At 36.9% G+C, this 16,234-nt stretch overlaps 1 protein-coding gene and 1 non-coding gene across 2 annotated transcripts in view; both read right to left on the bottom strand.

The window, feature by feature from the left end:
* Positions 1–5,945: 5,945 nt before the first annotated feature.
* LOC125236602 (GAS2-like protein pickled eggs) overlaps positions 5,946–16,234 on the bottom strand; it is a 201,569-nt gene continuing 191,280 nt past the window's right edge. The window contains exon 5 of the mRNA XM_048143465.1: positions 5,946–10,501. Within this exon, the coding sequence (XP_047999422.1) occupies positions 9,609–10,501 (893 nt within the window). The 3' untranslated portion in view covers positions 5,946–9,608. The remainder of the gene's footprint in view (positions 10,502–16,234) is intronic.
* Positions 12,115–12,186, bottom strand: Trnat-cgu. The gene has a single exon. It is a non-coding gene; the product is annotated as a tRNA-Thr (tRNA).

The following is a 16,234-nucleotide window of genomic DNA, read 5'->3' as shown; positions in this document are numbered from 1 at the left end:
TCGATAATAAAATAAACTTTTCTACGAACTAACCATTTGTTTGTTATTAACCGCGCCACCTATTGGTGAGTAGCTGAACTAATAGTTACAACGCCATCTATTGAAATTCGTTCAAACTATTTAGACGACATACATGCAATTGTTGTTCTGGTAGCTATGTTTAGGTACGTCGCCGCGGTCATATCGCGAAGGGGACCTTGTGATGATTTTCGAGCCGTTGTTGACTTTGGAGGGTCTCCTCTCGTTGGTTTCTATGTCTTGGAGGTGTCCGTTGGCTACATGGCGGGCGTACTTCATGCAGAATGCTTTGCAGAACGCTTCGTTGATGATGAGTACTGTGGAAGAAGTTCGTCCTTTAGCGCATAGATGGCGCTAATCTCAAAAACTTTATGCATACACTATTTTTGCTGAAGATTCTTAAAATAATTAGGTATTAGAATAATAAATACTTACGTAGCGTTATTAGAATGAAATAAATCACGAAGCCGAGTATAATCGCTTCCTTTGTCTCACTCATGATAAAGAGATACCTACCCTGAAATAAAATGTACAAATTATTTGCTATGAATCTCACTGGGGACACTGAGAAAAGAACTAGCCTTGAAAGAACATAACTTCAAATTAACCCCCGACGCAAAAACGACGTTTGTCTGTCTGTCTATGAGTGTGTCTGTCTGTGGCACCGTAGCTTTCGAACAGCTGAACGGATTGATTTCCTTTTTTTTTGTTTGATAGCTGAATTAGTCGGGAGTGTTCTAAGCCATGTTTAATGAAAATCAGTCGACTATGTCGGGGGTTTTACAAAATTTGAATTTTGCGTCGTGGTTATTACGGCCTGCTTTTTATACGATGTTATTACCAGTGACTGTACTAAGGAATATCATCATTACAAGCTCGAGTTGACAAACTGTCGGAGACTTTGGATTTCAGTTCTTAGCGACCGATAAGGCAATTTCATTCAAGTGTTGTTATTAAAAGTATGATGTTTGAAGAAGTGACAGAAAACCATAATAATGCCATTTATTTATAGACGGTCAACCAAATCTTAGCACTAAAACGCGGCAAATATGAAAAATGTAGGTCTCACCGGTCAATGAGGAGGCACACTCAAAGATTATGACAGATGGCGCCACCTTATTAGTCCATTGCACAGATAAAAAACTTCATACGTGAGAGTGAGAAGATTTTTTTCTCTCTCACATATGAATGAGTGACATGCACATGACAGACACTTGCACAGGCGCCGCCTGGCGGGATAAAATGTCAGTGTGCTTCTTCACAATCTCCATAAAGCGCTTGCCTTCCCAAACCTTTACGTTGGCGGAATATTTGACGAGCCATTACATATTAATAGTTATTTGTTATACAAGGGGGCAAAGTTGTATTTTAACGCCGAGTGTGGAATTGAAAAACGAGCAAGTGAAAGGATTCTATAGTTGAACACAAAACTTTTCCCCTCACTATAGCGAGGAAACTACAACGCAAAAACCGGCCAAGAGCGTGTCGGGCCACGCTCAGTGTAGGGTTCCGTAGTTTTCCGTATTTTTCTCAAAAACTACTAAACCTATCAAGTTCAAAACAATTTTCCTAGAAAGTTTTTATAAAATTCTACTTTTGTGATTTTTTTCATATTTTTTAAACATATGGTTCAAAAGTTAGAGGGGGGGGGGGGGGGGGACGCACTTTTTTTCCTTTAGGAGCGATTATTTCCGAAAATATCAATATTATCAAAAAACGATCTTAGTAAACCCTTATTCATTTTTAAATACCTATCCAACAATATATCACACGTTGGGGTTGGAATGAAAAAAAATATCAGCCCCCACTTTACATGTAAGGGGGGTACCCTAATAAAACATTTTTTTCCACTTTTTATTTTTGCACTTTGTTGGCATGATTGATATACATATTGGTACCAAATTTCAGCTTTCTAGTGCTAACGGTTACTGAGATTATCCGCGGACGGACGGACGGACGGACGGACGGACGGACGGACGGACAGACAGACATGGCGAAACTATAAGGGTTCCTAGTTGACTACGGAACCCTAAAAAATGCGTTTATCACTGCTTCCAGTAGTTCCACAGGTGGTAAATCATCTTTATTACTAGATTCACCTACTTTTATCAATTTTAAAGGAGTTAATTTGACTTTATTCAAGGTCAAATTACTTTACCCACTAGTGGATAAAATACGTTTTTACCCGCTAGTATTAAAGGACAAAACACGTGTTTCCGAGCTAGTGAGGGGAAAAAGATATTAAAAATGTTGGGGCATAGCTAGGATTATCGTCTATAGAAAAATTGAATTTCCCGCCTTTTTTTGACAAGATTTGGTTGACAGTATCTTCTACATATTATAATTTTAACTATTGCTGCCTCTTCCTTTTCAAAGAATGGGCCTCCTGGGAAAACCTCATTCGTATGAGCCGGGGTTTGAACCCGCGACCAGAGATTTATTTTATTTTATAAATATTGTGGGACACCGTACACAGATCAAACTAGCCCCGAACTAAGCAAAGCTTATGTGTGTACTCATAAATAGAAAACATCCATGACTCAGAAACCTGTGTTCATCACACAAATAAGTGCCCTTACCGGGATTCGAACCCAGGATCGGCTTAGACCAGGTCGTCAGTGGGTTAGAAAGCACGTCCTTACCACTGGGCTAACAGTCTCTTGAAGATCGAGAAGTCCTAGAAGGCCTTGGTCCCTCTTGGCACCGAAACGTCATGCAAGCCAGGCGACGAACAGAAAGAACTACCGCATAGAACAGTATAAAAAAGCAGATGGCCTGAAAAAAACTCCACGTTCCTGCTTTGGAGTGGGATTTCGACATTTCCGGTATCTCAACACTGCATTTTGATATAAGACAGTATTGAGCTTAATACTTATATGAAATAAATGTAAATATTGTAGTCTACATACTTTGGGATTTCGTTTGACTGCGTCAGACAGTTTTCTTTGGTGACAGTTGATATGTTTGTGACTGGCAGTTCAAGTCAAAGAGGATTTAGTACTTTCAGTAGTAGTATTAGTATCCTGTATATATAGTATAGTAGCCTGTCAACCAAATTTTGGCAGTAGCAATGTACATCAAACTAAAGTATGGTATCCCTATGAAAGGAACAAAAACCAGCAATGTACGTCGAACAGCCACAGATATATTTTTTTCAAGGGGCTCGCTCCTTCCTTACGAATTAGATAATGTATTAAAAAGGGACGGATATGTGCTAGTTATTTCTCTTTTTGGTAGGGTGGAGATTTCCACAGATAAGATACAAATGACACGCGAATTTCCACCGATTTTCAAAACTAGTGTTGCTAGCCCGCGATTTTTCAAATTTGCCGCATTTTTCTAGTGACAAGATTTGGTTGACGGTCTATAGTAGAGTAGTAGCAGCCCGTCGTCACCAAAGAGCATTGAATCCCTACGTTTTAAGAGTCGGCACTCTCGAACAACCCTCGAACCGATTTATGCAGGCGTTTTTTCGACGGTCGTGAGGTCATGTCACTGCTATCAACACAAAGAAAAAATCGCTAGGGCTCGACCAACCCAGTCCCTAATATTTATCGATATCGATAAATTTGCGATATTTTGCAGTATGGCGACTTAACAGTAAATTTATAGTATTTATACATATGTTTAAAAAAATGTCTGGGATGGCTGTCAGAGGCGTATTTCAAGGATTTGGCGTTGGCATCCTGAGCCAGTCAGGATTACCGCCCCGTTAAGTGACGATAAAGTATGAAATTTAAGAAAAAACGCTGCTTCGCTAATATAATACGACGGGCTGGTCGTCACTCCATAGTATGATAATATCATCAAGCAATGATTCCCAACATTACGACACAAAAAAAATTAATAGTACTAAAGTCCATTATATTTTGGTAGCAAAAATACATAGATAATAGAGTTTCATATTTCCTTAGTCTATGGCCTGACCTACGTGTTTTTTTTTTTCAAAACGTCAAGTCGTCAACGTCAAATCTGTCGTAACTTGTTTGAATTTTGTAAGTTAAGTAAATAATAAAATAACTAAAGTTATTATTGAAATTTCGGGCAAACCAATAAGAAAGTGTGAAATTTGTGATGGTGGCTTGTTTTTGCCTAGCTTTGCACTGGATATATGCAATGCAGGTCGGTAACTAGTATTTTATTATATTTTCGTTTCGAGTTGCTAACAATTACCTACTCATTTAATCAATTTAAAGTAGTACTTATCATGTACAGTCTACGATTTTAGCGAATAAATTCTGTAAATAAGTTTTTTCGTAAACAAACAAATAACCTAAAATACCAATAGAGTGTGACCAACTTATCGATAATCTCTTTATTTCAGATGACGATTATGGGTAATTTTAACAGGTAACGAAGAATCGGCATATTTATCCATCTCCTGTATGAAGATAATATTGGGCAAAAGTTTTCAAGGCTTTTTGCAGTAAATATTAACTTTCCCTGGTAAACATGCAAGAAACACGAATATTGAAGCAACAAATACTGGCTTATAACAAAACTCTTAATTAGGAGGCAGTGCCAAATATGAACGTCAGGCACAGTAAATCATAGGAATTTTCTGCAAAGGCCTCAAAATTAGTTCAACTGAGAAGTGCTGTAAAGTAGTTGAAAAATTACTTCATGTAAAAGAAAAGTGATAGTATTTATTTTGCTTTTGTTTTATTCATTTTATACAGGGGCGTATTAAAGGCGGCAGGCACTTTTTAGAATAGCGAAGCAGCGTTTTTTCTTAAATTTCATACTTTATCGTCACTTAACGGGGCGGTAATCCTGACTGGCTCAGGATGCCAACGCCAAATCCTTGAAATACGCCTCTGACAGCCATCCCAGACATTTTTTTAAACATATGTATAAATACTATAAATTTACTGTTAAGTCGCCATACTGCAAAATATCGCAAATTTATCGATATCGATAAATATTAGGGACTGGGTTGGTCGAGCCCTAGCGATTTTTTCTTTGTGTTGATAGCAGTGACATGACCTCACGACCGTCGAAAAAACGCCTGCATAAATCGGTTCGAGGGTTGTTCGAGAGTGCCGACTCTTAAAACGTAGTGATTCAATGCTCTTTGGCAAGGATTAGGTACTATTTGACACCCGTCGTCAAATGTCATTGATGTAAACAAGAAGTAAATATTTTAGATTTTGTAACGATTTCATCGCAATATGCCCAAAATAAATAATAAAATAATTATACTGAACATGATAAAATACTTACATTAAAAAAAAAGGTTAAGGATTTCACAGCATTTCGATAACAATGTTCTGAAATCTGTTGTTGACATGTTACGCCGTGTCTCGTGTCTTGCGACGATAAGGTTTGATTTCGTATGCGTCGCATCGCCGTCGCGCGACCATCGCGCGACCGTCGCCCACGCAAGCCACGGCGTTATGTACTGACAATTTATAGTGTGGTTCTCCTGCATTGCTTAGTTCGTTTCGATTTAGCTTAATATATTTTTTGTTCTTATGTAAGGTGTCTGTAGCTCTGCTCTGAAAAATATTTATATTTAGAAATAAGGAGGTTGTTCCACCATTGCAACCAGTACAAAACAAGGTTCCAAGCAAAAATAAAATAAATATCGACTACATTCGATAAAGGCACAAGATTCGTGGATTTTTGGCCGCGTGAAAACAAGTAGCAAGTCTTAAAACCTTGTTTATTAAATGTTGATTCTCTAAAACCATGTTTTAATTTTCTACAAATATTAACGCGAATGCAGTACACGCTGTCCCCATTATATATGACGTCGGCACATTATTGCCATTAAATGAAAGCGGACTATAGCGTCACTCATTCGGGGTCAAATAAAAACTTGCCAGGCTTTAGTTCTCTAATTGTTTACATTTTATGCCATTGATTAAGTTAACTGGAGCATTATAGGGGTACGTTCGACGAATAATAAAATAAAAAACACATTGTAATCTTGTATCAAGTTTATTCTGTGAAATAGAGTAACAAATGTCTATGGCATTGTAAGTGGTAACGACCATGAAGCAACTAAGTCTCACTTAGCCTCTAGCACGAAACTAACCAAAATCAGAGTCTATAGAGTTATATTGAAATTGTATCTTGATAAATCACTAGATGGCGTTAGCAAATGAAAGAACATCACGATAAAAACACTAGATGGCGCCTGATGGCGTGTTATGCAAAACTATGTTAAGTTCGTTACAAACTCTGTGGGCGCCATCTAGTGAGTTATTGTTTATTAATTTCAGATTTATGTGAATACAAGCTTCAGTTATAACTCTATTTTCTCAACCATAACTAAGTTATACCAAGTTATATCTAAAGAATTTGTAGGTCCGCTCACAAAGATTATTTAATTTACAAAAAATTTGTAAATACTGAGAATTTGAGAATACTGTATCATTATACTAAACAAAATGTTTGAATGAAACAGGCTACTTATATTACTACATACAATTCATAGATTCAAATGTGGAAAATAGCTCGACTTTATCTTCACGGACATATAATTTTGACTTATATGTTAATACATCAAATACTTATGAGAACATCTTATACATAAGACAGAAAAACAGAAATTTCTTTCATTGGTAAGTCAATGTGAGCGAATTCCACTAAGCACAAAATGTAGTATTCAGTAGAAGCATAGAATAGCCTGGTGGTTTATATAAATATAATGTACGGTCAATTTGAACTCTAGGCCAACCTAGAACCCTGTCTCAAGTCACATTTGACGTTTACCGTGAAAAGGTTTTAGTGTCTTAGGATTCAAGTATTGATTTTATCTATAGTCGCAGTTCCGATTCTAACTTATTCTATATACTATATAAGCATAATTTGGGAAAGCTTCTGTCTCTATCGCACGTTAAGCAATGCCTATAAATTGGACAGAGAGAAGCGATCTTGATCAGGCTATTAGAAGCATGATTTTTAAAAGTAATTGCACAGATTAAAAATAGTGACCGGTACCAAATTTTTTTGGTTGAAGACACTTTTAGATTGTACAATTATTTTTAATATTTTCTACAAGTTAGAATGAAACTTACACAAGAAGCATCAGAAAAGTGAATTACGTATACGAGATTAAAACGTTTCGTCCCTTTGGTAAAACAGACTCTTAATTAGAACCCAAGTCTCAGTTTTACCAAAAAGCGATTTCAGATAAGTATTATTTTCCAAAAATATTTATTTTTTGGACGGTCTATGGCATGGCTATATTTTGTGACAAATATAAAGGTTCTTCATTACATATTAATTTCTCAATTTAAACTTTTTATTTAAGTCTTTTTTTACTCCTGAGTGTCTATTGTTTTTTGAGAATAAAAACATAGACACTTATTTTTAAACATACATTACTTTAGAATGGATTAGTTATAAAGTAACGTCATGGTTATTGAGCGTATTATTGTTTTGAATCGACATTGTTGTAGTTTGATTTTAAATTCTGTTCAGATTTCAATGAAATGAGAACCTTTATACTCTCAAGTCTCTAAGCTGTCTACACTACAAGCGAGTGAAAAAATACTCTTTTATTGGTACACTAGATGAGGTATGATTTTGGATGTTTTAGTTCAATGCCATATAATCTAACCACCAACTGCTACACTTCAGAGTCTATGTACAATCGGACTGTAGTTCTCATAAACGATAAAAATCCATACTAATATTATAAATGGGAAAGTGTGTGTGTCCGTTTGTCTGTCTTTCACGACCATACGGAGCGACGAATTGACGCGTGATTTTTTAAGTGGAGATAGTTGGAGGGATGGAGAGTGACATAGGCTACTTTTTGTCTCTTTCTAAAACCCCACTTCCATAAAATGGAGGTTGGAAATTTGTACGAAGCATTCTACAATTTTCGAATTTAACACGAGCGAAGCCGCGGGCAAAACCTAGTATCTAAACTTTTTTCCGACCATTTTTTGACTTGTATTTTTTTGTATGTCATCAGTCATTACCAACACAGCTCACAAATGAGAGAATATCTTTCCTTGGCATTTAAGGTATAAGGAAATCAATATATCTTGTGATCGAAAAAACTGTTAAATATTTTATATTTTTATCGCTTAGAAAAACTACAGTTACAGAAAAAACATGAGATTACTTTTTGAAAAAATCTAAATTTCCCGGCAAATTGGAATGATCACCGATAAATGCTCTCCAAATGCTTATTTCTCAATAAATACTATGTTAATTTTGTTAATCAACCGGGATCGTTTTAGTCTCAAATAAAAAAACTGTAATTTCTAACTAGAAACCTATTTAAACTTGTCTTTTACAACTAATTTTATTAGGCGACGATTATCGTATACTTAGAACTAAAATAAAATCTCTGTTGAATAATTTTCTACTTGAAAATAAAATGTTAACTTATTTCCATCTTGGAGCGTCTCCGACAAAAACGGTGCAATCAATTTCAGTGTCACAAAGCATGATTTTAACGCCTGTATAAAATGTTCAAGCCATAATATCTCAAGATGTGTATTATATGTATTGCTACTACAGACTTGTCTATGACTATTATATTGTCTATGACGTCACTGATATAAGTTACACGTGTCAAAAAAAATGTTTTTGTCCTTAAAAATACGTTTGGACGTACAAGATGGAATTTACTGGGACATGCCATTATACCTAAAATTAAAATTAGCACCATCTTTTGTCGCTATTTGTGAATCAACCCGCGTAACGTTATATTAGACCATTTCAACACCAGAGGGCGCCAATATCCAGATTGCAACATGAAGAGCACCCTTTTTGGAAGATGGTTTGGTTTACTCTGGTGTTTTTATAGTCAGCAAAAGTATTAGGTATATTATCTAACATTAATAACTCTAATGCCTCTAAACTTTAGTTTGTTAAGTTATATCTAGTGTTATTTAAAATGTCTTTATAATATGTCATAGATTTCTTTATAAAGATAAACCAAAAGTAGCTTGAATCGTGGCAATTTCCAAAAAACTACAACTCACAGCTGAAATATCATCAGTTTACCTCACAAGGAAAATTACAAGTCGATAATTATAACGATGACCAACTCAAACTGAAAAGTAGTGCTCTAATACATTGTCAATCATAATTCTCACACAATGCTTTTTTTGACGATGCAGGACTTTCATGTGTCAAAAGAGAAAAATAGGTCACCTTAATACAAAGTTTACACGATCTTAGGCCCCATAAGAACCAGTGTCAATCAAGAAGTCCTTACTTCTTTCAATAAACTATGGTGTTACTTGTTAGTGTAAATTTACTACATTTTAATTGTAAAGATGAACACCGATTAGACGACATTAGAAAATTTCTAAAACACTACAATATCTAAACATTACTGATACAACTAATACACATAAAAGATATGGATAGATAAGTATAACTGATAGACTAAGCTATATTCGATAAATAGAAAAGATATATCATATACATAAAAAGGCATGAGCCTCGGATTATATCTACTATGCCAGGCCGTTCAAAAACCTTCAAAATCGTCTTCCAAATACACTCTAATTATTGCCAAAAACGGAACTTTTTCTATCACTTGACATGAACCATCACAACCCTTCTCCGGCATTCAGTCTTTATTTGTCACTGAGCTCACTATCCTGGGACTCCTGTCATTGAAACTGGGAAGTGGATGTGGACCTCCGGCATCCTATTGACACGGGAGCTGGGATCCTTGAAGCTCCATTCCTTGGATCTTTCCTCGGGGCAGCCAACTGCCTTGTACTAGTCGACCTTTCAAGCTTCCCATCGGACATCACCCACGCTGAGGTGAAGTCAGCATAATCGGAGTCTTTAGAACTCGTTCTGGATAAAGAATCTTCTCCTTTTGAATACGTTCGAATAATCTCCTTCATCTTTTCCAAAACTGCAGCATCGTCTTTAGCAGTTTCTGTAGACCTTAAGATGTGTTCTAATAGAGGGCTTAGAGGTTTTTGATTCGGTGGAGACCTAAGGGTGACACTGCTGGCTCTAAGAGGGGAGTTCCTCTTGAAAGCTTCATTCTGAGGAGCGGTTTTAGGTCTAGCTTTGGGTGATTTGTTAGGGTTATCGAAAGTATCAGCGCCGATGGTCGGTCTGGCTTTAGATTTGGCTTGATTAGGAGCTGTTCTGCCGCTCCAAGTGTTTCTAGCTGTGGGTGGGAGCTTTGGGGTGAGTTTAGGTGAAGTCTGCACATTGGCTGTGTGTTTAGGGCTTGGGGTGTTGCCACGGCTGGGTGTCCTAGCGCGGACAGGTGAGTGCGGGATTCTGCTGGGGGGTCTACTACGTAGTGCCTTCTTAGGTTCTAGCTCCCTGCTGGCTCTAAGGCTCATGCTGGGTGAATTGTTGCTCTCAACGACGACGATGCGTTCAGGGCTGTTCCTGTTGGACTTATCCTCGATGGAGGAGGGTTTCTTGCCTCCGTAGAAAGTGTCTGCGTAGCCGGTCTTGCGCAGACCGGTGTTGAGGCTCACGTAATCGTCGCGATCGCGGTCCATATGACAGCCGTCGTCTTGGTCGAGACGCTCTGGAATAAGAGGATATTGAGTTAGTCTTTTTATTGGAAGCTATATACCTAGTATGAAGAAAAGAGATTGTAATCATATTATTTGCATGGCATAATCATCATATGCGCGGTGTCAATTTTGTGGTATTATGCAGTAAATCTTGGAATACGTATTTAAAACTAAAGTCAAGAAAGTTGTTTTGGTTGGGTAGGAATAAGCACAAATGATGTTTTGGAACCAGGAAATATTTGGAATTTAAATGAAGTAAGCTTTGGAAGAACTTTGGATATAGTATTGTATCTCGTTATTACATATTATGATTATGACCACGGCTAATCCTAATGCAGATTGAATAACTACAGTCAGACGGTCACAGTATACAGATAACAAAAGGTTACGCATATTACACAATGAAATTAGGACATAACTAGTCCATTGACCTCTGTGTTTTGGCACAATCGTGTGTCGTGTTTATATTAATTCATTAGCGGGATCACTGACCTCATTAGGATGTAAATTAGTTTAATTGCTTACCTACACATTGTTTTAGATGAGTAATTGTATAACGATTATATGATTTTTCGTGTCACTGGGTTGAGAAATAAGATGAATATGAAATAATACTGTAATTCATTGTCGAGGTGATTTTTTGGTTTGTTTATATTTTTCATTACATTTACAAAATTTGTTTTCTTTGACTGCATAAACGGAGTGCCTAAATATCAACTTTTTTATAATTTTTGTAAAAAAACTAATCAAATTAAAATACGTCTGCATGTCTATTTAACACTTTCGCTACCAAGAACCCGACTGTCGGGCACACCGCTCGTAGAAGCGTAGCCGATTACATGGGTTTCCCCGTATGTAGCGAAAATGTCGTAGCGCCGCGTAGAGCCCGGTTTCGAAAGTGTTATATTCTGGTTTCTGTTTGTTTTTTGAATAAATAACATCTCACCTCAAGTTCATGAGTCATATGTAAAATGTCAATTCAGATTGACATCACTTCAAATTAAGCCCGAATAATAAATATTCCCACCACTTCAAACATTATAAACATACAAATCGCTTCTCAATCAATACAAAATCATACTCGAAATGTCACAAGTAACTTCAACGAGGCACCTTGAAACACTTCAATAAATCGCTGTACAGTTAGCATTAGCAACAAAGCTATGAATAAATAAATAAATAAATAAATATTACAGGGTGGCTAGCCGAATGGCACAATCGCTCACGAAACGCTCACGAAACGAAGCGCTAGTAGATATCTAATTATCTATCTCTATCGCGCTTGCGTATTGGCGCGACAGAGCCAGCGGCGTATCGCTTTCGTTTGGCGTCGGAGAAATGCCATTCGGCTACGGGGCCAGGACATTCTTACACAGATTGACTGAGGCCCACGGTAAGCTCAAGAAGGCTGTGTTGTGGGTACACAGACAATGATATATATAATATACAAATACTTATATACATAGAAATACAATACAACGAAATACAGCGAATACAGCGAATACAGAGAATACAGCGAAAGTGCCAAAAAATATGTAAAAAGTACACGGAACTTCATTGCCTGTAAGTAAATTTAAATAGATATCATACACGAAAGAAAAAACGACAGGGCCCACTGCACTGGTGGCCGAGCCGGGAATCGAACCCGGGTCTTCAGCTTACGCGGCTAACGTCCTCACCACTAGACCACCCGCCCGCCAGTGGGCCCTGACGTTTTTTCCTTTCGTGTATGATATCTATTTAAATTTATAATTTATATATAGTAGTGTGACTTCTTGAAAAAAAGAACAAATCGAAAAATATTCAATAAAATAATTTGATTTGTTCCCTAGTTGTTTATTGCCTGTATTAAGGCATGTATACATATTTCTGGCAGCCTTAGAGCCACCAAAGTTGAAAGCACGAGACCTCAGGCTCCTCCCCCTAGAGGGTGTGCTCAAATTACTGCACCCATGCGATTAAAACTGCACGAGGCCATGCGCTTGGCGAGGAACAGACGCCTATGGAGGGACCTAGTCTTCAACAGAATCACATGATGTCACGATCCTCAGCATTGAGGGAACGACTAAAGAAGAAGAGCCAGCAGGCGCCATCTATGTGTGGTGTAGTGCGCTTCTTAGGCGGTCGCATTTTAATGTATGTGAATGATCTTCTTATATTTAATCTATGATATACCACCCTCCCTCTACCGCGGGGCTCCTATTTTTTTAATACTACGTCGGTGGCAAACAAGCGTACGGCCCGCCTGATGGAAAGCGGTCACCGTAAGCTATGGACGCCTGCAACTTAAAGAGACCTACCTATACAGAGTGGGGCCTGTAACAAAGGCGAAGAATTGAACTCTAGGCTATTCTCCTTATACTGAAAAATCAAAATACAAGTTATTTTTAAAAGTCGCCGAACAAATGTTGATCGGTATAACTTGTATTTTGATTTTTATCACCCTTGAAAGTTTTTTCTAAGAGGTAATGTATTGCGAATTCTGTTAATTCTAAAGTGTGACAGACAACGTCAATGACAACAATAATGGCGTACATTGAAGCTAATATTTATTTTGTATAAAAAATTAAAAATTTAAAGACTTCATAATTTTTAAAAGTCACTGAACAAATGTTGATCAGTATAAGGAGAATAGCCTATAGTTCAATTCTTCGCCTTTGTTACAGGCCCCACTCTGTATAACTAAATGCGTTTTAGACCGTTTGCGATGTAGACTAATATAGCGATATAGACTTAATATTACACTAGTGATTTTGCATGTTACAATTTTGTTACAATTTTTGTTTTCTTTCAACCCCTTAATTGCCAAGTGGCACTGACACTTTAGTAGTTTCACGTGCTTTGGACAGGATAGGTACAGGCATGATTGTATGTATGTAGTCTAGAGTTTCTAGACCATTTAAGATCGACCGCGATATTAGTGAGAGCTTGCAGCTCCGATATAGTTACAGTCAACCAATTGGAACCCTAGGCCACTGTAGAACTATGTCATACTGACGTTATTAATCAAATTGTAAGAGATCTCTTACTGCTTGTCATTTTGGTATGGTTGTCGAGTGGCCTAGGGTTCCAATTAGTTGACTGTACCTACCTACATATCCGATAGCGACTGTACAAAATATAGTATACAAAATATAGCATACAAAATATAGCATACTTAAACAGTTCAATGACTCATCTATTTAAAATAATCTCACGTTCTGACCATACAAGAACCCTTTACATCTGTAAATAAACGATTTTAAACACTATTTCGTTGCTGATAAGAAATCTTATACAGTTACTAGTGCGTAATTTGCAAGCTGAAAAAACAAACTTATAAAGTCAGTCCTCAAACTCAATGCTAATCAATTTTCATCGTTATTTCTTATTACAAAAGGGATGTAATGCAGTTGTGTAAGTGAAAGTTTAGGTGGGTAAAGTAAAGTACACTTCAAACGGTGCGATTTTCTTTTTTGCATGTCGACTTGTGTTTGTTTTCTTTGCTAAGGGCTGAGACAAACACCAATTGGTTGCAAAATCAGTGAGAAAGTTTCTTGAGTATGTTTTGAATGCTTTGTTGTTTTTGAATATAACTACTCAAACTTTTCAATCGTTTTAAGAAATTGTGCGTTTATTTGAATTTGGAATTAGTCGTAAAACTTTTTGCATAGAAATAATGAGCCTAGTCAATTTAAGATAACATTAATATGTAAATATTATGTTTGAGATACCTTGTTTGTGAGAGATAGATAGATGGAGTTATAGTTGTCGCGTGTTTTAGATGCCTGTTGCAAATACTTTACCTATATCAACACTGAGAGAAAATACAACCAGTTTTCATGTTCGTTCAACAAGTTTTTTGGTTAAAATAGCGCCTACGTGCTCTTTGGTTCAAACAACAAGCTACTTGTCATTTTAATCGGCAATATATTTGAATCAACAAGTCGATTTTATAAAAACAACCTGACACATATTGTTTTAAACATACGTTTGGCTGATTCAAATGGATAAACCGCAACAAGTCGAACTTGTTAAATTCACAATGCAAATTTCTCTCAGTGAAGGATTATTTATATAGGATTTACATACTTCATACTAAGAATCGTACCTCGATGTTTTAGCGCCACCTATTAAATACTATCATAACTACACTGATGATGCCTACAAATTTATTTTTTCAAAATGTGTATTGACGTTGATATCATGATTTTAAAATAAATAAATATGTCATTTGTTCTTATAAAAAATAAAACCCAAACATATTTGGGGAAAATATTATTTTGGCCACATTCAGGCTGCGAAACAGCGCCATCTAGTTTAGAGTCCATTCATTTCAGGTTTACGCTTTTTTGTATGGGCTTTGTCAGTCCAGTATTAAATTGTTCTTACCTATGTTTATCATAGTAATTTTGTGCAGTAGTCAGTGACTCTGCCTGCTAAGCTGCGGTCCCGGTTTCGAATCCCGGTAAGGCTCTTTATTTGTACAATGAGTACAATATCTGTATATTATAATTGTCTGGGTGTCCACAACCCACAACCTAAGCCTTCTTGAGCTTACCGTGGGGCTTACTCAATTTATTCTGCGTCAGAATGTCCTATAATTTTTTTATTTATGTTTTCTACAAAATCCTCCGTAAATTTCTACTACGAACCGTCACGATCATTTTAAAAGTATTTGAAATCTCAAATTTAACTTCCGATCAATAGATGGCGCTCAAAAGTTCCGATCCTTGTACAACAGTCTTCATAACAGTCCATGTCTTGAATCTACTTTTACCAAAAACAAACAGATAACCTCAAAACCCTAACCTTCATAATTTCCCAACATCGCCATATAAAATCCGCCATTATACCAACACTAATATTATTAAATGGGAAAGCGCGTGTCTGTGTGTTTGTCCGTCTTTCACGGCAAAACGGAGCGACGTACTGACGTGTTTTTTTTCAGCGAATATAGTTAAAGGGATGGAGAGTGACATAGGCTACTTTGGTCTCTTTCTAACTCCCCACTTCCCTAAACTGGGGGGGTGGAATTTTCGAATTTAACGCGAGCGAAACCGCGGGCAAAAGGTATTACCAACATAATAAACGCAACTGTCAATCACGGCTTAATAACACAGTTGTTACCATTTACCGCCCACGACACCGTTTGATTTTATCAACAACAGTGGAATATGAACTTTATAACGAAGGTGTAAGGTCCAAGGATTTGTGCGACGCTGAGTTGCCTTTTACGATCGAGGAATGTGGTCTTTCTGATATGGATTGAGACGGAGATGTTTAGGTGGGCACCAGAGTGCAGTAAATAAAGAAGACTGACATACTATATAAGGCCGCGAGAATCGTAATAAGTTGTAGAGGTCGTAGATGATATTAAATATTATTTTTACACTGACAGTGGTCTACTCATTTTCCGAAAACTATTCCCAGCACTCCACTGTACCTACACACTGTAGGTATAAACATAGTATAGCACAATCAACGAAGCCTACCTCATCGGAAATAATTCGTGTATAAGCGATATTTCGCCTCCATATTTCATGAACTATTGATCCCAGATAAAAAGTGTATATTATTTTTTTGTAGAGAATTTTATGAAGATTACTAAACTTGTGTCTTAGAACATTTTTTGCTACGTGACACAGTTTAAGAGGTATTCACGAAAAACTAAAAAGAGGGACCTTTACACCCCCCTCCACCCGTTATCTCCACCCCCACCCCGAGTACTTTGAGTATGTGAATTAAGACACCGTTCTCTACAA

This window comes from Leguminivora glycinivorella, chromosome 19 (genome assembly GCF_023078275.1).
Source record: "Leguminivora glycinivorella isolate SPB_JAAS2020 chromosome 19, LegGlyc_1.1, whole genome shotgun sequence".
Lineage (NCBI taxonomy): Eukaryota > Metazoa > Arthropoda > Insecta > Lepidoptera > Tortricidae > Leguminivora > Leguminivora glycinivorella.
The sequence above is the reverse complement of the archived record's forward strand: the minus strand, read 5'-3'. Positions and strand labels throughout refer to the sequence as shown.